Source organism: Phoxinus phoxinus (genome assembly GCF_949152265.1).
Source record: "Phoxinus phoxinus genome assembly, chromosome: 1".
Lineage (NCBI taxonomy): Eukaryota > Metazoa > Chordata > Actinopteri > Cypriniformes > Leuciscidae > Phoxinus > Phoxinus phoxinus.
In genome coordinates, this window is record NC_136876.1 from 24,191,121 (window position 1) to 24,217,269 (window position 26,149).

The window sequence follows — 26,149 nt, forward strand, 5'->3', positions numbered from 1 at the left end:
CCCCTGAATAGTTTTATTTGCTCATTTAGAAACCTCAATGGCTTCATACTCTCATACTCCCGCTCATTTATTTGTTCATTAATCAGTGGCGCAGATGCAGCACTCACACTAGGAGTTGATCTGTGGACTGAGGTCGATGGTGAGGTCATGCATCTAACTTACTTAAGCTTTATTTATAGTTGCTCTGCACCAGTGCCGTCTATTGATTCCTACTCAAACATGGAACAATTGAACACATTGATGGATGAAATGTATATTGTGTAAAGAGTAACATGATACCAATCAATTGCGTGCTTTCAATCTCTTTAACAATGTTTAATAAGGGCTTTATTAAGATTATTTATCGAAGCTCATCTGAATGACTGACCGAACAAAATATGGAGTGGAACAAAATAATTCTGTGTATGCTTGTTCTTCATCACTGGAGAACAAATACACTGAGTTTCGGTTCATATAATATTTCCACTAGTCTTTTGTGTGTACATATTCAGGGCGGTTTAATTGGAACCAATAAATTGATACCATTAGGGAAAGGAGGCTGTCTAGGATCACGGACCATATACTTCGTTTTACTCATGGACAAACACCCACAGTCAATCGATTATTATATAATTACCACCACCCCTGCAAAACTTAGGTGAAACTGAAATGAATAGCAAAGTTGCCATGGAAACAGTACACAGATCTTTTAGTTTTCTACCAGTGATCTAAAGAATTCAGAATAAAACAGAAAATCTATAATTAGCATGTTAATGAAAAGGCAAGAATCATGAGAATACTAAATGGCACACAGTGTTCTATGATAATGATGAACATCCTGAATTTACTTTGAGCATTTATGAAAGGCGGAGCAAGTGACTTTTTACATATCACCATTTTCCAATTCTTTCCTTTGTGTGTCTATATTTGGTGTGTACAGACAGTAACTTCCTGCTGGGAAATGCTCAGGGGAGTCGCGGGTACCCCATCGTGTACTGTTCGGATGGGTTTTGCGAGCTCACCGGGTTTGCACGTACCGAGGTAATGAAGAAGACATGCACATGTCAGTTCCTGCACGGACAGGAAACAAGCGAGAGAGTCACTCAGCAGGTGGAGAAAACCTTGGAAGGACAGAGAGAGTTCCAGACGGAGGTCCGCTATTACAGGAAGAACGGTAAAGACCACTTAAGAATAATTCTTCAAAATGCATGTATGATTTGTATGATTGACATCATTAAATGAGATGTTGTGGCCGGATTAAATACTAAAGCTTTCACGGTTTGCCTTCTGTGACCAGGTACCACATTCTGGTGTCTGCTGGACATTGTCCCTATTAAAAATGAGAAAGGAGAAGTTGTTCTTTTTCTCTTATCCTTCAAAAACATCACTGATTCGTATGGCAAATCACATCCCGGCTCCAGCACAGAAGGTAACTGACTGGCAGTGAGCCAACAAAGCAAAGTTGATCCAAATGGTAGTTGATCTTTTATAGGTTTGGCATCTGATATTTTGACACTTTATTTTTCTTACTTGTTTCAGAGGATTGTGCTCACAACAGGAAGTCCGGTCGAACTCATCTGAGTCAAGCTCGTGAGCGTGGCCGCAGCGTTCTGTACCACCTGACCTGTCAGTTTACCAACAGGAGCAAAAGGAAGCTGCCAAATGTAAGCAGATATGAAACTCACAACAATCATTCTCACTAGTTTTTGTGGAGATTTTTGTGTAGTAAATCAGAATCAATATTCTATTGAAGCCATGGAATTAATAAGGTAATTGCGATTTTTTTTTTTTTTTTTTTTTTGCACAATTGATGTCATTTTTCAGAATTTCCAGATATAAACTTGCTATGGCGAGCCATAATATCAGAATGGCAGAACAAACTCGCAATTGCAAAAGAAAAAAGACAGAATTGTGAGATAAAATAGTCGTAATTAGCTTTATTACTTTTTTTTTGGCAGAAACAAGTTCTATAATATTCTCATGTATTGGCTGTGTAAATTGCAAGTAATCTGGTATCAAGTAAAGGATTCATAGTCTTTCAGTATTAATGAAAGTTTTGAAAAACGCCTGAGTAAATAAAAAATAAGAAAATAAACTTGAATTCAGAGAATATGTATTTAATACAATTTTGCTTACCCTATTGTCAATAGTTGTTCCTAGCTTTAAGCATAAACCTCTGTAAATTTTAAATTATGACGACTAACTTGTGCTTAAAACTAGTGATGAGTCGTTCATTGCGTCTGTCACGTGACAAATGAACGAAAGACCGAAAGGTAAAGTAATTATTTATGTTCCCTGTAAGTAAATAATTTTTGACTGCATTATAATGATTTCTTAATTCAGAATATGATCAAGATTGCGTAGGTGGATGTGTTCGGGGAATTTACCTGTTACCAGTATAACATTTAAAGCCTCTTAAATGAACGAAATGACTCGGAAAAAAGATTTGTTCATTTTGATGAACGAGATCGAACAAGAGAGGGGAAACTGCTCTGAAACACAAAATTGAGGATCCAAATGTAGTATTTAATAAAGGGTAATCCAAAAACCTAATCCAGGCAATAATCGGTCAAAGGGTCAACAGCATGAAACCAAAAGAGCACTCAGAAATGCTGACCCATACAAGACTTCACAATGAGTGACTGAGTTAACCAGGTTGATATAGACAGAGTTAACAAGGGTAAATGAGAAACAGCTGAAACTAATCAGGGATAATGAATCTGGGCAAAGGATTCTGGGAAATGCAGTTCATGGTGGAATGGCAATGTTCTGAGGAGGAGTCCCCTCTGGTGGATATCCTGGGCATTCCAGCTGGAGATCGTGACACATGGAAATGTCATATATACAAATGTCATATTCTCTGAAATAACTCTTTATCATACATAATTTTGCTTCTCATGCAAGTTAATTAATTAATTTAGAAACTGATTCCTTGGAAACCAGACAAGAATACTGATAAAGAAAATGCAATTTTGCCATGTAGCATATAAATGTGAGATTCTTGCCATCTCTGCCATTATGTTCGGTAATGACTGACCTTACAAACCTGTTGACACTTTTAAAGAGTAAATGTCCTTGTGCTTCCAGCTAACGAGATGAATCAGAAATATAGCTGTAAAATGAAAAGGTCAGACTCATTGAATGTCTGGAATTGTGTTGATATCTAGAAGAATATTCAATATTTACGTCCAACTGGCGATTCTTACTCTCATAAATAAAAAATCCAGACACCAGCCCTTTGTACAGGACAATCAGTTCTGACACTTGGAAAAGAGCACTCACTAAACACCTACATTGTGCTGGATTTTCATGCTTTTTAATAAATGTTGTGTAAACAATAGCTTTGTACGCAAAATCACATCTATTTAACTTCCAGTGATGAGGAAATGACTCCCAGCTGTATGAAACCATTCCAAACCTGAATCGTCAACATACCTGAGGGGAAAAAAGAAGATAGAGTTGGAAGTGAAAACAATTCCAAACAGCATATTCAATATTTTGTGATTTTATATAATTTTTTAAGGCTTGGGAAAAATATAGATTATCCAATTAATCGCTAACTTAATTTGATCGTTTGATTGTTAAACTCCAAAAATCCATCTTCTGAAAAAATCTGCCTATTTCAGAGGCTACGTGACCGTATTTTCACAGCACTTCCAGTCCTGCGTTTCGAATGATCTATGATCATTGCAGTGCTTTCTGAGTATGCAGTCTGTGCTGAATGCAACACAGTGAAAAGAAAGAATAATGGCAAGAAAGGTCTTTTATTTGAGATGTCCTTGTGGGCTGCAAGTACGGAAAACATATGCTACAAGATGACCAGTGTAGTCTGATGAACAAATGAATCATGTGAGACAGATATTTTTAGTGAATCAATAACATACAGGGTCACCAGTGTAGCCTGATTCCAGAAACAAAACACTCTTATGATGAGCCGCTTCTGTTAATGATTCGTTCAAATGAAGATGATTTGAATCAATCCTAAACACTGCCCTGTATAACTTATAGCATTAGCAGTGGAATGTAACTAAAGTATATTCAAATTAATAAGAATTGGATGAGAGCTTGTGAATCAGAACCAAACAGCAATTTGAAGACATTCTCTCTTGTGGTGAGGCACAGTTAGCATGAAGAGTTTCCCTGGCATTTCACGGCGAATGTTAAATGTTCTTGCTGTTTTTCATAATGAGCTGTACCTGCACCTTTTCAAAATGTCTCAAGCTTTTTTCTTTCAAATATTTTTTTTCTAAATGCTGCAGGTGTGTAGAGTCAATGAACATTAATTCCTACCGCACTCAGGAAGTTAGAAAACGTTAGCTAAACCTATTGATTTTTTACAAGTCAAGTGCCTTTCAGTGCCTTTAGGGCAAATGATTTAATCCACATTCAGCTTGTTGCTCTCTCACAGACATGAATCATTAAGCACTAAGTTTTTCGAACTTTCGAATTTTTTCTGTGAATATCTACATTTTTATGTAAAGGGGACCTATATTCTCTTTTGGATGGATGCAAGGATGACAAAATTTGTTGTTTTCAAACAAACGGTATATTTATTATAACCAGATATGTTTATGCACAAATAATAGCCTATAATATTGAAAATACAATAACAAAAACATCAGTAGGCCCTTTGTAATTTAAAAACGTAAGCCTAGGAGTAGCCTATAAATTGTCCCTATTGGAAATGCAATAACAAAAATATTCACACTGGTGTGTAGGTAAAAAAAATAAAGAATATAGGCTATTACTAAATGACTGCTGTCTGGGTCCTCAATACTTGCATGTTATTTGTGAGGCTTTATCAATGTGAGGCTTTATTTTTGACGCTTTTGGCGCTATAGTGAGCGATAATAAACTTGCGTTTATTAACGGAATAATGTGTCTTTCGGAAGAACATTGTAGCCGGAACTACTTCTCTCTGTGTACGTCTATGACGAGCACGCAGGTACTGGGCTACTCCGCAGAGATCCGAACCAGTGTAAAATAGTCCCAATGTAAACACTTATTATAGGTGTACCATAGTGGTTCAGGATAAGACAAAAACACGGATTGGAAAATGGATTCATGATGAACTTGCTCATTATATAAATTGTGTACATTTTGAACAGAAAAAAGTTAAGGACTTTTATTTAATGCTCATTGCTCCAAACTTTTCAAAATATGATGCGACCCCGTACAGAGCTCGCTGAGGCCCCCTTCTGGGCCGCGACCCCCCTGTTGGGAACCGATGGTGTACACAACCACCCTATAATGGTAAATATCCACCCACTCCTTTTTTTAAAAATCCCCTTAAATCATAAGCTGTGTCTCAGAACACAGCCATTTGCAGAATATAGATTTTGTGACATCACAAATGCCTAGGCCCCGCCCACAACTGCTGACGGACTCTGCCCTATTAGCTTAGCTCCTCCCCTGAGTGAGCTGTACACAGTCCCCCTTGTTTATCTCCTCCCCCGAGAGTTTGAGAGCTAGCCTGGGTCCCCACAGGCTGCCTTGCGCGCAACGCGATTTTTTTGCTAGGCAGCCTGGATTCGATGGACTTGATTTTCGCCCTCAGCGAGGGGACCAATCACAAAACGGGGAGGGAGCAGCAAGACGACGACGACGTCTATGCGACACACCGAAGCAGTTTGTTTATATCAACATGGGCACTGCAGATTTATCCTCATGTTTGTCTTGCACAAATGGCAATAGTTGCTGAACGCCATCGTATACTAGGGATGTCCCGATCAGGTTTTTTTGCCCTCGAGTCCGAGTCATTTGATTTTGAGTATCTACCGATACCGAGTCCCGATCCGAAACTTATATAATACGTACATAAAAAAAGAAGAGCGAAAAAACAGATCCAGGATGTTCCTTATTTTTTATTTAATTCACCTTATTTTAACATTCAACAACTCTGTTAACAAACAGAGCACTTCTGTGAGGTAGCTTAAACAATCAAGTAATAAATAACATAAATTCTTCACTTTTGGTGACGACAAAGTGATGTCATGCCGCACACGTTGCTGTTTCTGTGTGGAGTCAAAAGGGTCTAACTTTGTGCCATCGCATAACTATAGATGTGTTAAAAAATAATGAGAATATATATACATACATATATATCCGAGTCCTGATCGGGAGGTAACGTCCGATTCCGATCGAGTCTATAACCACGTGATCGGGCCCGATTTCCGATCATGTGATCGGATCTGGACATCCCTATCGTGTACACATAAATATATGACCCATCGTCTTCTTTCTCGTCAAATTTCTGTCGCTCTACATACGTCATCTGGTATAATTGAAACGATTGGCTATGAGCTACGTACAGGCGGATTTGATAGACATTCGTAGCGCCCAATAAACGGCTCTGGGCATTCGTAAACCACGCCTCAAATACGATAAAATGAACATGTTGTTCCCAGACCACGTCTCAATGAGATGAGGTCTGACATTAGCCAAGCTATTTGAGAGCAGCATTCAAGTGAGAAATATATTCTTATTAAAGGGCAGTGAGTTATTTTCTGTATTTCGTTTGTTGTTTGATTCATATTAACAGCATAAATAGAAGTAGGTACTGTATATTATGCTGCTTTCACCTTTATACACAGATCTAATATACACATGCGATTTCCTGCTGTTTACGTTCAGAGACATAACCGACTGTGTTTATTTGAACTTTGTGTGTTTTTGACATTTTTATTTAAGCGCAATAAGACGTGACAGAACTTAGTTTAATACTCACAGGACGCGCCATCTGACATCCAGTTTTGTGCATGTGCTTCGGATGTATGCGCTCAGAAAACCATATATCAGAAGTTTAGACTGATATGGCTTTAAAACCCATGCAGATAATAAACTTGTTACTTTCATGATGATGAAGAACTGCAATGTCACGTGAGCGTGACCGCGATATAGATGACTGATATATAGATGATAGTCAAAACGAATCAAAACCAAACAGATGTTTTGTTAGTTTTCTGCAGTGTCCAAGGCATGAGCTGTAACGGTACGTTCACACGGGGCGTGAGCGTCAACGCTTGACTGAAGGCGTGGCTGAAGTTTGGCACGACGCCATGGTCATAGCAGCGTCAGCCAATGAAATTAGACAGGAATGACAGGATGAACGTGATGAACGTGATTGGCTGCCGCCTGGCTACTGTATTTGCATAGAGCGATCCTGATTGGCTGACGCTTCCGCCTGCGGCGATTCACTGGCGTTGCTCCCGGCAGAAGTTGAAAAATTCTCAACTTCTGCCGCGAGCAACGCCAGTGAAGCCCCGCCGACGGATCCACAATTCATTTCGGCTACGCTTGACGTCACCCATTCAAAGTCAATGGGAAGCGTTGAAGCTCACGCCCCGTGTGAACGTACCGTAAAGGCTCCGCCCTTTTCTGGAAAGAGGAGGGGAGCAGCAGCTCATTTGCATTTAAAGACACACACACACGAAAACAGCATGTTTTTCCTTTCACGCAAAAATTTACAACATGGTATAAAAATTTTGAGCTGAAACACATTCTGGGGACACCTGAGACTTATTGTAAAAAGGGGCATAATAGGTCCCCTGTAAAAAAAATAGTTTTCGATAAAGTTAACTTTATCTAGTTCAGATGGTTTTAACTGTGAGAACAAAATTTTAGCTGAAGTTCAATTCTTTAGCAGCAAGGTAGCCCACCTCTGTCCATCATAACCAACCGTTCTGAAAGGTTACTAGATTATGCTTAATGTAGCGAGAAACAACTTCTGAGAGGTGACAGCACATGCACATTGAACATTTAGGCATGCTGGGTCACCAGTTAATTTAAAAACTCCAATAATACAGGCACAGCTTGGCCCACATTCACACAAGAGATGTATTAAAGAATATTTGGATCAGCCGTCATTAAAATCAGGAAACTAAAGTCTAAAAAGCTGAATTACTGAGAAGACATTGCATGCAGCTTTTATGATTCATATCAACTCTCAAACTCGCCAACTGCTGAGAAATAATTTGCTTGCGCATGAAAAAGAAAACCCTTCCACTTAAGAGGCTCTTAGTAATAATAATTATGTCCTAGTTTCAAACTACTTTTTTCATGAAATGTGTAGGGTTTATTATAATTCAAATACATTTGGAGGCATTTTGTGGGTGTAGAAATAAAATGTTTATTTTTATGTTCTGGTTACACTATATTTTAAGGTTTCTTTGTTACACTGTAACTATACATTTAAGTACTGAGCAATATTAAGCAACTACATGTACTTATTTAGGATTTGGGTTTGATTTTGTTTAATTTATAGTTGTTATTATTACTATAGTAACTGCATGTAACATATATAAAAATGACAATGTAAAAATAAAGTGTAACCCACTCTTATTCTTTTCACAGCATGTTTTTTCACAGCCAACTCTTCCGGAATACAAGGTGGCATCGGTGCAGAAATCCCGCTTCATTTTGCTTCATTACAGCTTGTGCAAAGCATTATGGGATTGGTTGATCCTCCTTGCAACATTTTATGTAGCTGTCACCGTCCCCTACAACGTCTGCTTCTCCACCCCCGATGACAGCGAACAAGACAACCTGGACTGTGACTCGGCCTCCAGAACCACCATCGTCAGCGACATAGCTGTGGAGATGCTCTTCATCCTCGGTATGTGTCACCGTTGTTGATTTTGTGGAAAATTGTGTCCTACATGTATCTGTTCTTGGGGTTAATTTCCACCTCTGTTCCATTTTTAAACAGTGTTGACTTCCTCATAGAGCTGCTTTCACCTTAAACATGTTACCGAAGTGACAATCACACCCTCGTTTGTTTCCAACTGAGACCATCTTTATAATTCCACACTCTCAATATAATCTGTTTTTTTTACACAAAGCATAAAACTAAGTCTCTTTTTATGCAAAAATAAAAATGATGATAATACAGAAGCCCCACTGTGACCTGAAGCCAGCAGTAATTTAATAAATCTCATGTACACAGATGTGGTAAAATAATTGGTTGATAGCACTAAATGTTCTATGTAATGAGAATCTGCACAGGATCCATGAATACTTATTTAATCCAGCATGTACAAGGCTTCATCACTCCAATTAGCATGTTTTAATATTCATGAATCCACAGTCAATATTTGGCTTAAAGTGAGTGCTCTGGTGAGTAATATTATTTAATTTTTGAATGCTGTTTACAAATCATATTCCCCTCCCCCAGATATCATTCTGAATTTCCGAACCACTTACGTTGGGCCTGCGGGTCAGGTGGTGTATGATGCTCGCTCGATCTGTTTGCACTACTGTACTACCTGGTTCATCCTGGACCTCATCGCTGCTCTGCCCTTTGACCTGCTCTATTTATTCAACATCTCAGTGGTAAAAATACATATTAAAGCTTTAAATAGTATAACATATGGTTGTTTTGTCTGCTTGACTCTTTCCTTGCATGCCTACATCTATTTAAAGTGCCTTTTGTTGCATGCACATCTACAAGCAACAACACCAACAAAAATATATTGAAAATATATAAATATTTTTTGCATTTAAATAATATATTTTCACATCTTAAAGGAACCGTATGTAAGAAATGTATTTCAATTAATCATAAAATGGCCCTGATATGTCAGTAGATATTAAGAAATCATGTTCATTTCATGATGAGCGGGATACACCGCTCTACAGTAATTTGAAAGTGATTGCAGTACCAGTTTTGGCCACGATCTTACATATGGTTCCTTTAAACCTCAAAAAAAAGTACTCATTTATTTAGCTGTGACTGGCTGGCATGTCTCTTCTATTTATTAATGGATATTTTTCATAAATATCTTAGTGGAAGCTGGCTGCTCTTAATGTGTGTGTTTGTTTTATAGACTTCGCTTGTGCACTTGTTGAAGACGGTGCGTTTGCTGCGTCTCCTGCGCTTGCTGCAGAAGCTGGATGGTTATTCTCAGTACAGTGCTGTGGTCCTGACACTGCTAATGTCTGTATTTGCCCTGCTGGCACATTGGTTGGCATGTGTTTGGTACGTTATTGGACGCAAAGAGCTTGCCAGCAATGACCCCCTGACCTGGGACATCGGTGAGGAACTGTATGTTTACTCTGTGTATTAACTCTACCATTCAAAAGTTCTGGGTCAGCAAGATTTTTTATGAAAGTCTTATGTTGAGTCTTATGTTTAAAACCAAAAATACAGTAAAAATAGTAATATTGTACAATATTATGACAATATACAATATATATATATATATATATATTGTAAAGTGTAATTTATTCCTGTGATGCAAAGCTGAATTTTCAGCATCATTACTCCAGTCTTCAGTGTCACATGATACTTCACCGATCCTTCTATTATGATGATTTGATGCTCAAGAAACATTTCTTATTATCAATGTTGAAAACAGTAATATTTTTGTGGAAACCATTCTTTTTTTCACAGGATTCTTTTTTTATGAATATAAAGTTCAAAAGAACAGCATTTATTTGAAATGGAAATGTTCTGTAACATTATAAAAGTTTTACTATAAGTTTTGATCAATTTACTGAGTCAATTATGAATAAATGTTTATTTAAAAAAATACTGATCAAAACTTCTGAATGGTAGCTAGTATAAATCAACTGTTAGCTTCTTTTTTTAGACCAATATGGAGTTGAAGTTTCAATCCCTTATTTTTCTTTCTTTTCCTCTGTTCCTGTCGTCTGTAGGTTGGCTGCAGGAGTTGGGTAAGCGTCTGGAGACTCCTTACACGAATGGTACAGTTGGCGGCCCATCTTTGCGCAGCGCCTACATCGCTTCGCTCTACTTCACGTTGAGCAGTCTGACTAGCGTCGGGTTCGGAAACGTCTGTGCCAACACAGACGCTGAGAAGATCTTCTCCATCTGCACCATGCTTATCGGGGGTGTGTTCACCAGTGCATATTTCAGGCCTAATGTATAATTAACTTGTTTGTAGGTCAAACAAGCCTCTTTTTGATATCCATTTTGAGAGAAAAAAATAAGCAAGTGTTTCATTTTGGAAAGTTTGGTGTCTAATTTAAGATGCAGAACATATTGTTCACTGAGATGATTCAGACTCTCTCAATCTTGTCACAGCTCTGATGCATGCGGTGGTGTTTGGTAATGTGACAGCCATCATCCAGCGCATGTACTCTCGTCGCTCGCTCTACCACACACGCATGAAGGATCTGAAGGACTTTATCCGTGTGCATCGCCTGCCTCAGCAGCTGAAACAGCGCATGCTGGAGTACTTTCAGACCACCTGGTCTGTCAACAATGGTATTAACGCAAACGAGGTGAGACCCAACAAACCATCACATGACCATGGCTCTTGAGTGGGAGCTGCGGAACATATGACTAAAATATTTACACAGTGGCATTACAGTTTAATTCACTTGCTTTATCTTCAATATGTAATCGTGTGGAGGCTCGGATTTAAGTTTTTTTTTTTTTTTTTAATAAAGTGTTCTATGGAGTTCATTAAAGAGCAAAATAAAGGGTTAAATATAGAACCCCAATTAACTTTTTTTTTTTTCTACGAGTGTAAAAGCCCCCATCAGAGTTTGATAATATACTAGCATCATCAGATAGAGGACAATTCATGAGCAAAGATCTGGGTCACATCTACTTTCAATGGACTAATTATAGCTTTCTGAGAATTACACTAATGCCAAAAACTGTCATTGTTAAAGCAATAAGAATGGTAATTGGATAGGCCACAATAAAAAAATCCATATCTAATGGAAGCTTAAGTGCAGTGTATGAGAAGCTACTTTAAATTAGTAGCTTGTAACCTGGATGGATAGATCCAATTCAATTTCTATTTTTGAGTTGGTAGATGATGGAAATTTTCTTGCTGGGGTTTAAAATAATTAATGAATTGTTATTTTGAGTTGATTTACATGAACCATCTGAATTAACTCTGAATTAATGACTAAAAAAATCATTCTGACTTTTCTAGAGATATTTGTTTAGAAGTATGTATTTAATTATTTCTTCAGCTTGCTCAGCTGTAAAGCTTTGTGCACAACACAGTATTAAGGCAAAAGTTGCATGTTTACTATAAAAGCTACACTACTATTAAAGCAGCTGAGCTACAGTCACATTACCAAAAATGAAGTTTAGTTAGTAGCGCTCTTATTAGTTACTCCCCTGCGATGTGTATCTGTGGGAAGAAAAAAAACAACTGACAAGTGTGGCCTAGCTCAATTACACTCTCATCTGTCATGCTACTAGTTTATGCTGTGATTGAAAAACAGCAGCTACTGTAGACGGCTGGTATTGCATCTGTTTGAGATCATACTGAAAGAGAGATTCTGATCTCTAAGAAGAGGGATGACCACATCTAATACTTGACTGAAACAATATTACTATCGCATAATGATCAGTTTGGACAGTGTTAGAGTACAATAGCCTGAACATGATCTTTACATCACCTCAATGTATTGTGTGTAATATCCATCTGTCTACTTGTCCATTAGCTTTTACATGACTTCCCAGACGAGCTGCGGGCAGACATCGCCATGCACCTGAACAAAGACATTCTGCAGCTGCCTCTCTTCTCCTCTGCCAGTAGAGGGTGCCTGCGTTCACTATCCTTGCACATTAAGACCTCGTTCTGTGCACCTGGAGAGTACCTGATTCGCCATGGAGATGCCCTGCATGCGCAACACTTCGTCTGCTCTGGGTCTTTAGAGGTCCTCAAGGACGGCATGGTGCTTGCCATACTAGGTACGTTCCAGAGATGGTATAGAAAAATATCTACATAAAAAAGCTGTCCAAGTGTGTTACCAAAATAGTCGCCAAGTGAAGTGACTTATCCTAAAGGTGCAGTAAGCGATTCTTGAGAAACAATGTTGATGTTTGAAATCAGCTCGACCGAACAACGCCCCCTTTCATTGCTCCGCCCCCAAAATGCACAAACACGCAATATAAGAGCGGAAGGCTGCATCCAAAGTCACATACTTCCCTACTAAATAGTAGGCTAAAACAGTATGTGACAAGAGTAGTATGCCCGAATTCACAGTACTCATAAAACAGTAGGCAAAAAGTACCCCGATGGCCCACTTCTTCCAGTGAGATTCTGAAGTGTACATATGATGGAAAATGACCTATCCCATGAGGCCACAGGAGAGGATTTGTGAATGGCATGTGAAGCAGCGCAACTGACGCTGGTAAATCGCATGATAATGACAACATGGCGAATGTAGTGCGTCCGGATTACATTCCTACTACACACTCATATTATATCGAACATACTTTTTTAGCAGTTGTGAAGTACTTATCACTTATTCAAAATAAGTACCTGCTCAAGAGAGTATGCGATTTTGGACGCAGCCGATGTCTCTTTATCACAGTTGAAGTGAAGAAAAAAAAATACTTTGTGAAAAATAAAGTAAAGATGATGAACAAATGACAAGGAAGAGCAAAAAAATGTAACATACAGTACACAAGAGTATATTCAAGCAAGAGTTTGTTGCTAGTCACCAGCAGCACAGCAACTCCAGACAAACAATGACACTCAAAACAGTCCTGGTTACTATAGCTACAGCAACAGCATATCTTGGTTCTGTGAAACATAGCCAAACCAATGTTACTCTCGAATGTATTCAGGCCTTCCCGCTTAGGTCTCTCCAGCGCTGGAAAGCTTTTCTAATATATTAACGTGGGGCGGGTCCTAAAGCTTGTGTCTGATCATAACCCTTCTTTTTCCAGTGATATTTCTCTAAGCTTTTCTCTTTTGTATTGTCTCTCAGCCATCTCTCTTTTGTTCAAATCTCCCTCTTGCTCACCCTCTCTCCTCCCCTATCATGAGTGGACTCGCCCCCTACTGTTGATTGGCTACAAGAGTGTTGCGGTGCTCGGTCCAATCACAACAGCGTTTCTCAGAAATCGCTTACTACACCTTTTAAAGGGTCTTGTACCCCCTCCCATCTTGAAATACAAATCCAACGAGCTTTAATGGGACATTATGTAGGAATTACTCCCATCTAGTGGTGAATTTGTATTTTGCATTCAGACTAATTTTGCTCTCCAGCGCCTCGGTTTTTCAAATGCGCATTGCATCTACGGTAGGCGATATGTACCAAAAAGCTTTGACAGGATGTCTTCTAATAGCAGTTCGTCGAGTTTTCCTTTAGGTGAACAGGTGTGTTATTTCAAACAAACTGCAACATGACAACAAACAAACGAATGAACGAACTAAAAAGTAAAATCTTTTTTCTTATTAACTGAAGTAGCCTAACGCAATGTTTTTACTCTAATAGCTTATCTTTCCCCACACATATGAACTGTGATCATGCAATAACGTTAACTTTACATCACGATGCTGAGCTACAGTGAAATGATAGAGAAGACATTATCTGTAAAAAGCAATTCGCCTCATTCGCGCAAACTGGAGTAGAATGAGGCTCGCGTCTCTAGACGCGCATAAACGCGTCTTTACATTGAAATCACTCGCGCCAGACGCTCAAGAGTGAGTGAGTAATCATTTTAAAATAAAATTGACTTTAATCAAACCACGGATCCGTGATAAGTTTTGTGATCCGTCTCGCCACTATGTAGTAGCACTATGATCACTTTGAGGGGAGGATAAATTTATCCCCACCGGGGATAAAAATAATTAAGCAGAGGCAGGGATACATTGACCAGAAAGGGGGAAATCCCACACAAAATATTCACAACTTGAGCTAATGGATTGTTTTTGAAAAAGGAGAGCTATATAAAATTAGCCACATTAGCTACATTAACTCTTGTTTTCTGTAATCTACGGTCACGTTTCCTTTTATGTTCTATTTTTGACTTTTTTGGCGACGATGTTTTCTTCTCCTGTGGCTTGGCATATGTATGGTCCATAATAACAATGCAATCCAGACTTTTAAACTTGCCGGTGCAGTTTCAAGCGCCTCTCACTGCTCTGCACCTGCGTTTCTGCTGGTTTCGGCTGGCTCTGAACGAAAACGCGCTGTGGAAACGCGTTGGCTTAGTACTTTTTGTCCCTCTCTGCTATTATAGTTTTGCAAGATGGCGGAACTACATGGAAGCCTCCGTGGACCTACCCGTCCCATGTATATAAAGATCCTTATAAATGAAGAATTTATTATAAGTCAGATAATTGGCTGAGGTATTTGTACACCATTGAGGACATATTTATGAATAAAAATATTGATTTTAGATAATAAAATACCTAAAAAGATACTTATTGTCCCTTTAATGCTTTCAGTCCATTTAGGTCCAGCAGGCTACATCTTCTAGACAAATCAATATTTTAAAACAATTAAATATTAGTGCCAGCTGTGGCAGATAGAAGCTCAGTTCTGCATGTGGTCTGTTTTTTCTTAGGACAATTAAATCAAACAACAGCTTGGCTCACATGTAGTAAAATGTTTGTCTGGTATACAGGTAAAGGAGACCTGATTGGTGCTGACCTGCCTGGGAAGGATCAGGTGATCAAAGCTAATGCAGATGTGAAGGCTCTGACCTACTGTGACCTGCAGTACATCAGCGTCCGAGCGCTGCAGGAGGTTCTAGAGCTCTACCCAGAATATAGCAGCCGCTTCAATGAAGACATACACCACAACCTCACCTACAACCTCAGAGAGGTAAAGTGCTTTATATTAACACAATATATATAAACTAACAATTAGATATACAGTATAACAATGATAATTATATATTCATTCAAATAATTTATATACAGTAAGCAAATTACATCTGGAATGTTTGATTGACCAACTTGTGATTGGGAGTTTTCGGGAGTCTAATAAAATAGGATAAAAATTCAAAACATATTTTAATGACAATTAAACCATATAGTTGTCCTATTCAACTGACTTCCTACGTAGCTCTGCTAGTCTTCCGTATCACTCAGAAGTCTCTTTCTTTTCACATAATGAATAATTCATTCTTAATAAATCATTATTTAATGTCATTTTAATCATTTATTTTTGAAAATAAACAGAATCATGTATTACTTAATTTCAAAATATCAATGTATTTTACATATATTCAGTACATACTTAGAATGCATAACTGTGTACAGACTACCATTTAAAGGGATACTCCACCGTTTTTTTCATCTTAAACTATGTTATTCCCTTAACTAAGACGAGTTGATACATACCTCTCTCGTCTCAGTGCGTGCACTTAATCGCTCTGGCGCGCGGTACACTTTGATAGCACTTAGCTTAGCCCAGTTCATTCATTAGGGACCAAACAGAGATGAAGTTAGAAGCGACCAAACACCTCCACGTTTTCCCTTATTTAAATACAGTTACACGACCAAGTGTGGTGACATAAAAATAAAACATGCACTGGGAGCACTTCGACTTGGCGCAGTAATATCATCACAGTAATATCATCAGGAGTGATATCAGAAGTGATGATATTACTGCGCCAAATCGAAGTGCTCCCAGTGCTATTCCGCCATACATTATAGTTATCCTTTTTAACCCGCTTAGAAAAGCGCCACGTTTTATTTTGAATGAACTGGGCTAAGTTAAGTGCTATCAAAGTGTCACGGCGTGCCACAACGATTAAGTGCACGAGAAGATGAGAGAGGTATGTATCAACTCGTCTTAGTTAAGGGAATAACATGAAAAAACGGTGGAGTATCCCTTTAAAGGTTTGGGATCTCTGCTCACCAAGGCTGCATTTATTTGATCAAAAATACAATAAAAAGAGATTTATTGTGAAATATTATTACAATTTAAATTTGCTCTTTTCTATTTTTATATATTTTAAAATATAATGTATTCCTGTGATGGCACAACTGAATTTTCAGCAGTCATTACTTCAGAAAGTTAGCAGCAGCCTTCAGAAATCATTCTAATATGTTGATTTGCTGCTCAAGAAACTCTTCTTATTATTATTATTATCAATGTTGACAACCATTTTGCTGCTTAATATTTTTGTGGAAACCGTGATACATTTATTTTCAGGATTCCTTAATGAATAGAAAGTAAAAAAAAAAACATGCGTCCTTGGTCAATAAAAGTATTAATTTCTTTGAAAATAAATCTTACTGACCACAGTGTATATATTCAAATAATTTTATATGCAAATTAAATCTGGAATCTGGAATCTGTTGTACGTTGGCAGTGTGTATTTGTATTCAGTTTGACCTTGAGTCATAATGGTACTCAGGATTTTCTTTTATCTCAACAGGGCCATGCCAGATTCTCTCGGTCAACTCGACTTCCACAGGTAACAAGTAGATTTGTTGTCCATGCATTTGACACTTTTTAATTGTTTTATTGTATTTATTTTAACCTTTTGATTAACACTCTCATGCTCGCATACATGCGTCTCCGCTGCCATAACTGTATCCTACGGCCATGTTACATAAGCTCCCCAATTATCAGTGTCACTCTGAACTGCAGACGCTGTGTGTGTCTGACATCACAGCTGGCAGACAGCAACTCATCTGGATGTGCCTGAATCAGGTGAATTAGCAATCTGGGGCCGGTTGCATAAACCTCTAAGACTAGTCTTACAAGTTAGACATCACATTTTTTTTAAGTCTGTTCATACATATATATTTTTTAATCAGTTACATAAAAACTGAGATTGGCCTAATTTAAAACTGAAAAGTAAGACTGACCGCCCCTGACTAACTGCTAGTAGGTCATACTAAAACGTAAGACAGTCTTAACATAATGGCTATGTTTATGCAACTGGCCACTGTTTGTGGCCCTGACCCTCCATCTCATTGCTGTGACAGCTGTCTTAATGATCAGAAGAGACACACACACGCACACACACACACACACGCACGCACACACACACACACACACACACACACACACACACACACACACACACACACACACACACACACACACACACACACACCAAAGGAAGGATACAGAAGCACACTCACACAAACTCAGAAGAACACGATGACATGCACAGAACAGTGACTCATAAATCATTTTGAATGTTCTTTTGCAAAAGCAGAGAGATCTTGAAACCCCACACAGTAAAAAGTGAGGTGGTCATAGAACTTAAAGGCAGCTGTTTTCATGGTTTTTTTTGGTTTTCAGTTCAGTATTTCATTTTTTTAATGTAAATTTCTTAAGTAAACATGTCAACTTGCCAACTTAATGTCAACAAGAAGTCTTGCCATGACCTGAAATTAGCCATCCTTATAACAGTGATGTATTTAGATTAAGTTGCTCTAATTACATTTCTTGTTTTTTTATGAAATAGTGCAGTATTTGTTATAAATTATTTATCCGTGCACATCATTATTATTATTTTTTTTATTTTTTATTTGCTCTTGTAATTGCTCTTTATTTTCCCTCCGTCTTGCATCAACGTTCCCCCTGCGCAAGGGTGGGGCAACCGGACATCACTCACATGACATCACAGCAATAGCAAACTGCAAACAAATTAATTTCCCTGAAATCTACGTTAATTACAATGTTCTTTTACAGAACTCGGCATAACATATAGTGGTCTTGCCTCTTGGATGTGCGCGCATCCGGTATTGTTTGTATACAAAAAACCTGTGTATACATACTTAAAGGGTCATGAAACTCTAAAACACTTTTTTTTTTTTTGGATTTATTGAAAACATGGATATTTAACACATGTACACCCATAAGACAAAAACACATTTGTTTTATATAAAAAAAAGGATAATCATTTTAATAGAGGAATAAACTCATCCTGATGTCACAAGACATTCCTTTAATGCTTTTTAAATTTCTAAACATGGCAACCAAATCAACAACCAGGGACAGATTTACTAACAGCTTGCACCAATGCAAACCCTCTTTTGGCGTTAAAAAAAAACGACTGTCAGGATTTATTGCGCTCGTCAATGTACTGGTGTTTGCGCCATTATTTAACGCCCCAAAAAAGCATGTCTTAAACCAGAAGCTACCTGGTAGATTGCGTTGGTCATTATGGGAATGATCCGGCCGCGTCTGCGCAGAACTTTCCACTCCCATCGGTGCTGTTTTGGAATTGCGATCTCACGCTGATTTGCCCTGTTTAGTAAATCTGCCCTCAAAAGTGTAAAAACTTGTGCATGTTGGGAAGAGGCCAAAATGGGTCACAGAACCATTTGTATCAGTGTTGGCCAAAATTCATTAATCCAATTTACCTGCATGGTATGCTTCTGATGAGCTCCAAAAAATAATATTAATCAAGTAAAATTTTGGATATATTTTAGCATTGTTTACTTGCTCTAAGAAACCTTTTTCTAGTGCAGTGTTCAAGCAGCTGTATTTACACTCAAACACAGCATTTCCTGTGCTCTGCAAATGAACTAAAAACAATTCATAAACCCTTTAAGGCTGTGATTCTGACACATTCAAATATACTCTGCACTGGTGATCCAATCAAAAAATAATAACATATCAACCAGTGGCCTCTAAAATCACATTACCTTTGTTTTTGTCCCTTTCCATCTCTCATAGGAACGCTTTGACGATTCCAAGCTACCCTTTATTGTGGAGACAGAGCAAGAGGAGGATGCTGGACAAAACCAGGGCAGGAAGCCCCTGCTGTCTGGCTTGGGTGGTCCTTCATCTCAGACTAATCTGAGTGCCATGTTAGGGGAGGAGTTTCGGCACCTTAGCATGCTCCGTCTCTGCAGATCGCCCATTAAAAGCTCCCGGGTACAAAGCCCTGCTCCTCAGATGCCGCTTCATGAGGATCTGTCTCCAGGTGCCATTCCCGCCCCAAGAATAGACAACAGCTTCTACTACAGACCAGCCAAACTGCTCATTCCCACCCTGAACTGTGTCAGCCCTCTGGACCTGAGCCCACGGTAAGCAGAAACCAGAATTCATTATTACTTTTTTATTATTTCATTATTTGTATTCTTTGCTTTAACTATATTTGCAGTGGCACTACCTCTAGAAGAAAACACTCATATTAAATATTATTGATATTGACAGCAGATAATATAGATTTTTGATGCACTTATGTCCTCATGTCTGTCCTGTAGGGTTGTCGACGGCATTGAGGATAACGAACATGCTTTTCACTTCAATGTTGAGCACAGTGAGCCATCTTCTAACACAGAGGTCAAAGGTGAGGTGGACTCTCCCTTAATATTACACTAGTGCATTATGGTTTAGATCATATGGTTTAGAAGGTTCTCAAACTTTTTTTACTCTAAGTCCCCCCCTTTGCCCACAACAATATTCAAAACCCCTCTTATTAAGTATAAGGATTTAAAAATATATATGTTTTACTCAAAATGTCCAACCAAATATATATATATTATTTATATTCATTATTATGATTCCTATGGCATTATAAAATTTGCATGTCTTCAGTCTACTATTCAGTTATGGAGGGCAATTACATGCATCTTACACCTATTACTTTTAATGACCTGACAATCTGTCAGGTCATGTACAAACCTTAAACAGTGTTCTGTTATTGTATAAATGTTTAAATTGTTTTACTTTGCATGTAAACATTTACTCCCATTCTGGTAGCTTATTCAGTTTGCGCATGTTATTTTCAATAGTTATCAGTGTTTTGTTGTACATATACTGTAAACACACTGATTATGCACATTTAAGCCATCATTAATTACACTCCTACCTTCACTGACTCTAATTATCCAAATGCATAATAATTAGTATTGGTACATTTCCATTGTAAATAAAATAAAATAAAAACTATTGAGATAAGCTGCTGCAAATTCAGTTAATTTAGGTCGCAATAATCTGAAGAAAAAAAAAACCTGAGATCCCAGTGAGACTGATTTATCTGATAATATAATAATTCTAAACATAAAACTGTCAGTTTCTTACTTGTTTTGGCCCTTTTAGACCCGTTTCAGGTTGGCGCAAACCTTCTCCTTGAGACAGAGGAAGTCAGACAGAGTCTCCGTCAACTCAATACAGAGGTATCAGAAAACACCTACTTAATAAATTCTTATTTATGACATTTGTCACCAGTATTTGTTATTCATTAATATTCTGACATTAACATTTGAATCTGTTCCAGATGAACCACCTGAACCAGGAAGTGTCCTCACTGACCAAGGAGCTCCACGAAATGATGCAATTCCTGCATTCACACGTGACCCCACCGCACTTCACCTCCTCTTTTACTCCCTTCAGCTCTTTCAGCTGTCATACATCACCCAACTGCACCAACGTGGCCTCCTCTACCGCCGACTGGCCGTCTAGGCTGGCCTTTAACATGCCGGCTGGTCCTTGCCTGCAGCCGGATCCCTCTCTGAGAGATTCTTTAGGATCCAGGCACACGTGCATTTGCAGCGTCAGCCATGCCCAGGAAAGAGGCTCCGTCTTGGGGCAGGAAGGGGACATTGAGCTCCTCAATCAAGCCCCCAGCTCTCACTCAGCCTATTTTCCATGCTGCCCTGACCAGGAAAGGGTTGCTACCTTGGGTGTAGAGAGTCAGCCAAACCCATATCAGACTTCTAAGACCACACCAAACTCTCCTTATCTAGGACATCATGTCCCCCGCACTGACGGGTCACTCCTAGGCTTGGCGGCAGCCTTTCCGTCCAGTGGTTTGGTCCCTCAGGTTCGGAGTGGGGGTCTCGGCAACACATCGTCTCTGTGCACCCATAACATCCAGAGTCAGTCGCATCCGTCTTTAAACATACAGATGACATCTGACCTGCACTCCAGGGCACCCACACCCATCCATTTATCCGTTACACCAACCGGCCCATCAGAGCCTCTCATAGCAGTCAGTTCACATTTGCATTCCGGGATTTGTAGTTCCAGCTTGCTACATTTCCCTACAGGGCTGAGACAGAATGATCTGGTGGGATCAAGTCCTGTTCACACACTTGAGCCCATCGTTTCATCCACTGGAGGGAAACAGGTGAAACCAGGACCTGCTGAGGAAAGACATATTGATTAAGCCATCACTGAGCAGGAGTGATGGACATATTAAGAAGAGTCGTCTAACATGCTCTTTGTCTGTTGCATGGATAATGCCCTCATTTTAAGCCAAATGCAATGCATTGTGGGAGCAGTGTACGTGGGTTATGCTAGATAAGCACGATAATGTGCACAACTGTGCCTATTGTTTCAAAATTGCCACTTTTTAGATTAAAGTAGGACTTAAAGGTCAGTATGAGTCATGCTTAATTGTATTTAGGTAAAATCTGTTTCCACTAGTTGGGTTTATTTTACTTTATATGGCTTGATTTTACATTGGCAGTTTCACCGCGTAGGTTTTGCATAAGACAGTGTCCCCTAGGACTGAGTCATAGATTACGAAGAGCCAGAATCTTTTTTAAAGCCTCACTTTAAAACTCAGTTTGAAAACCATTCAAATGTACCTAATTGCATGATACAATACGATTTTATTTCCCTGGCATTTTCAAGTCTGCTAAAGGGACAGTTCACCCCCAAATTTTGTCATAATTTACTCACTCTCATGTTGTTGCAGACCTGTATGACTTTTTCTTTTGTGGAACATAAATAGTATTTCTCATCATTTGAGAAATGTCTTGAGTCAATGGTAACCAGAATTGTTTGGTTTCCAACATCCTTTAAAATAATTTATTTTATATAGTTATAGTTGTATAAGTTAACCAAAAACTACTTGAATTGTTTGTCTCTTACACGCAGAATATTTATAAAAGCATGTGCAGAACAATATACATTTATTTTTGTTGCTGATCCTCTTTTTTCATTGTCAGAAAGTTTGGGGTTTCTCTAATATATATTTTTTCTGGGCCTGTTTCATGCCTATATTGTTAAATAAATCTTCCATTTATCATTTTATCTCTTGGTGGTGCCTGCCTAAATTAAATGCTTTGCGATTGTAAAAAAAAAAAAAAAAGAATTTGCCTGTTGAAAATGCCCTCTTTAGAGAATAAACCATAACTGTTTGCCACCATTGCTCATTTAATGGAGTAGGTTTGATTGGCCCATTACACGAGAAACCAGGCTGCCCTCCTTTAAATAAAAAACAGATTGTATTGGCAGTTTATTAAGCTGCTTTGTGGCTGATCGATTCTCATCAAATAAAATAAAAAATTCTCAATAGGTTGAAAGATACAGAACAGTGCCTTCCACTAATACTGGTTATCTTGGTAAATATGAGCAAAACAGGCTGTGAATATATATATATATATATATATATATATATATATATATGGCTGTTTATCCTCTTGGTCTTTCATCCGAAATATTCACCAAATCTAACCTTTAATTATGTATAGGTTTTACACTATCACATATAATTTTCATAGAAACTATCTGAAATCAACATGGTAGCTGTTGTTTTATTATTCAGTTTATGTCAATGTAACATCAGAACCATTAACCTAACCTTACATATAAGTAAACATACATATTGGAAAAATCTAGTTTAAACAACACATACTGAGATGGCTATGTTGCGCATATCTTCTCCAAAGAGATGTTTCTTTAGACGCCCACCATCTCACTCTTTCTGTCTACATCAGGGCTCCAGACACATCATTAGCCACAGGAGGCTACCCACACATGCTGCTTGGTTGTGGGAAAATCTTAACAACCTGTTATCTCTCAGCTCCTCCCCAGGCCGATGAATGCCTCATGTCAACATTTCATAAACGATATCTATATATTTGTAGACTGTGCATCTTTTTCTTTTGTTTTAATCTGAAATGCAGCTGAAACATTGGATGATGGGGTATGGCGAGCATATGAAAAGATAAGGTATACAAAGTATAGGCCTATTGTAATTTGTTTGGCCATATAGTGAAACTGTTAATTTATTGAACTCAATATTTTTCTGATAATAAGTACAAACAGTTGCTGTGTGTAAAATTAGCACATTATTAATGGCATAAAGCAGTTGTTGAGAAACTGTCAGCATAGCCTGTGTACTCGCCACCTACGCACAACTTTAATGACACGCTGCTCGCTGATAGTGCGTACACCGCTGGGCGGTAATTAGCATGTTGCATCTATCACACTATAGATAGATCAGATTCCATTTAAAAAACAAGTAGGCCTATGTGAGAGTGAGAATAACTAAATAAAGTAATATCAGGAAAATACAATGAAGGGAGTTTGTAGCATATAAAATATGCATAATGAAACTATTCTAAGGGAGGAGTCTTTACTTCAGTGGTCCTCAACCAGGATGGCATAAAACATTTAAAGGGACTTACTAAACCATAAAACAACTTTTTTTAGTTAATGATCTGTAAGACTGGAGCTTTATTAATGCTGTTCATTGTTTCAAGTAATTTTTTTTGACATTTGGGTATAAAGTGTTTTAATTCTACAATAAAAACGTCTGAGTGCTGCCCTCTTCAGGTTGAACGGTGGTTACTCCAGTTGAATTTTCCTATTGGATGTTGTGGTACTGCCTGACGTTGGCAGGTACAAGGGGCCTCATAACTGTTGCATAAGCACAAAACAGGCCATTAAATGGCCGTTAATGATCATTAATGGAGTTAAACACTTAATCTACGAAATCATACTGAGAAGTTAAAAAAAAAGTATATTCAATAAATATAAATATTTGTAGTGGATGCGATGCTTTTGAACACTTTTCCTCTGGCGTGCTGTGTTGTTAACTACAGATATAATTGCTTATCATGATAATAGCAGATTGTCTGAGAAAATAGTTTCGTGCAATGCACAATAAGGCCTATCTTTCCATTAAAAACATAAATCCAGTGGAAAAGATTGAGAAAAACTTTCTCTGAAATGTATTTAACACTATTTGATTTATTTATTCAAAAACAAGGCAAGGATAGGCTACTGAATGATTTGTATTAATGTAATGTGAGGCAAATCCGTATTTCATATTTTCCTAATGTCTTGTAGCCTACCGTTAAACATGTTATCACGTGGATGAATAATCATATGTAAATTATATGCAGATGATAATATGCATATAACAAAAGGCGTTGTAAGCTCCATATATGGTTATTTCGGGGAGGAGACGCATGTGCGCACAATCTTCCGCTGACTGGGATTTATAAAGTGAATTCTGTGCAGGTACTGGCGCACGCACGGTTTTATAAGTCTGAATTTTTTTTTTTTGCGTACGCCATTTTTGCCTTTCCGGCGCACGTACATCTTTAGAACGGATCCTACGCACAGTTTTATAAATGAGACCCCAGCACCACGCCCTACAGAGAGACGGGTCTCAGGTGCACGCCCCGCCCCCTCCGCTGGGCTCCGCCCACTTTTCCAGCATTTTTTTATAAATATTGCCAGTGGGTGGAGTCAGGCTGACCAGGGGTTGAGTTACCCTTTAAATGTAAAATATATTATATTATTAATCAATTAAAATGATTTGTATTTAAAGCTGCAGTCCGGCACTTTTTTGGGTTTAAAAATATAAAAAAAGACATTTTTGAAAAAAAACGTAACCAGCCAGTGTTCAAAACGATCTGCTTGCCTTACCTCGATTCAAAACGGTAAGCTTGTAATAATGATTTTAATTCCAGTGGTACTGGTGGATTTCCGCGGGAATTTCGAGCATGTCTTTGCGTCATTACCTCACTTCTGTACACATAGAGAAGGAGTCCCCGGCTAGCGTGTGTGGATGATGGAGGTGGAGATTTAGCTTAGCACTTGGTATGGCGGATCCCGAAAGTTTAAAGCGACAATCACCAGTGACAACTGGAGATCCACCAGTTGTAAAACACAAAGACTTCGGACTTCACAGTGGCTACAGAAAAAATATATTTTTCACGTTTTGACGTGATATAAGCAATCGTTAGAATTAATCAGCATGATTTAGCCTACTGCAATGCTTCCCCCCACCCCCCGAATTTGGTCAGAACAAAAGTGAATGTTACTTACTTTCCGATGAAAATTCTAATGTTGACACTTTCAAAAAGATGAGATTGAGATTGCTGATGACAGTACAGTATCCACAGCGACGCGGCAGCCTCAATACATTGTGTTCATCCGCACTGTTTCATGCCGATTTACTACCCACGCACAGTTAATAATTCCGCGAATAACTGCAATTGCAGATTTCGAACAGAGATGGCGACAAAGAGGAAAAACGACGGACTGCAGCTTTAACCAAAATGCTGAAGAATAACCAATAATTTGTTATTTCTTAGCCAATTAAAAGCAAGAGATAAGAAAAATATAACCTGTCAATTAGATGGGTCAGGAAAAAAAACCTATTAGCCGATTACACTTTGACATTCTGTCCCCCTCACTACTAAAATGATGGCTACGCCCTGACATAACAATATCCTCTCCCCCTCTATTTATTGTATTAATTCAAGAACAAACCGTTATT

At 38.3% G+C, this 26,149-nt stretch overlaps 1 protein-coding gene across 1 annotated transcript; it reads left to right on the forward strand.

Annotated features, from left to right (window-relative positions):
• Positions 1-919: 919 nt before the first annotated feature.
• Positions 920-22,664, forward strand: kcnh4a (potassium voltage-gated channel, subfamily H (eag-related), member 4a). Its single transcript, XM_079633438.1, has 15 exons — positions 920-1,153; positions 1,277-1,408; positions 1,519-1,643; positions 8,332-8,593; positions 9,152-9,309; positions 9,804-10,011; positions 10,636-10,830; positions 11,024-11,223; positions 12,409-12,658; positions 15,329-15,528; positions 17,093-17,131; positions 19,354-19,706; positions 19,887-19,972; positions 20,725-20,801; positions 20,903-22,664. The coding sequence occupies exons 1-15, from the start codon at positions 1,024-1,026 to the stop codon at positions 21,791-21,793; spliced, it is 3,306 nt and encodes a 1,101-aa protein (XP_079489564.1). The 5' UTR covers positions 920-1,023; the 3' UTR covers positions 21,794-22,664.
• The last annotated feature ends 3,485 nt before the right edge of the window (positions 22,665-26,149 follow it).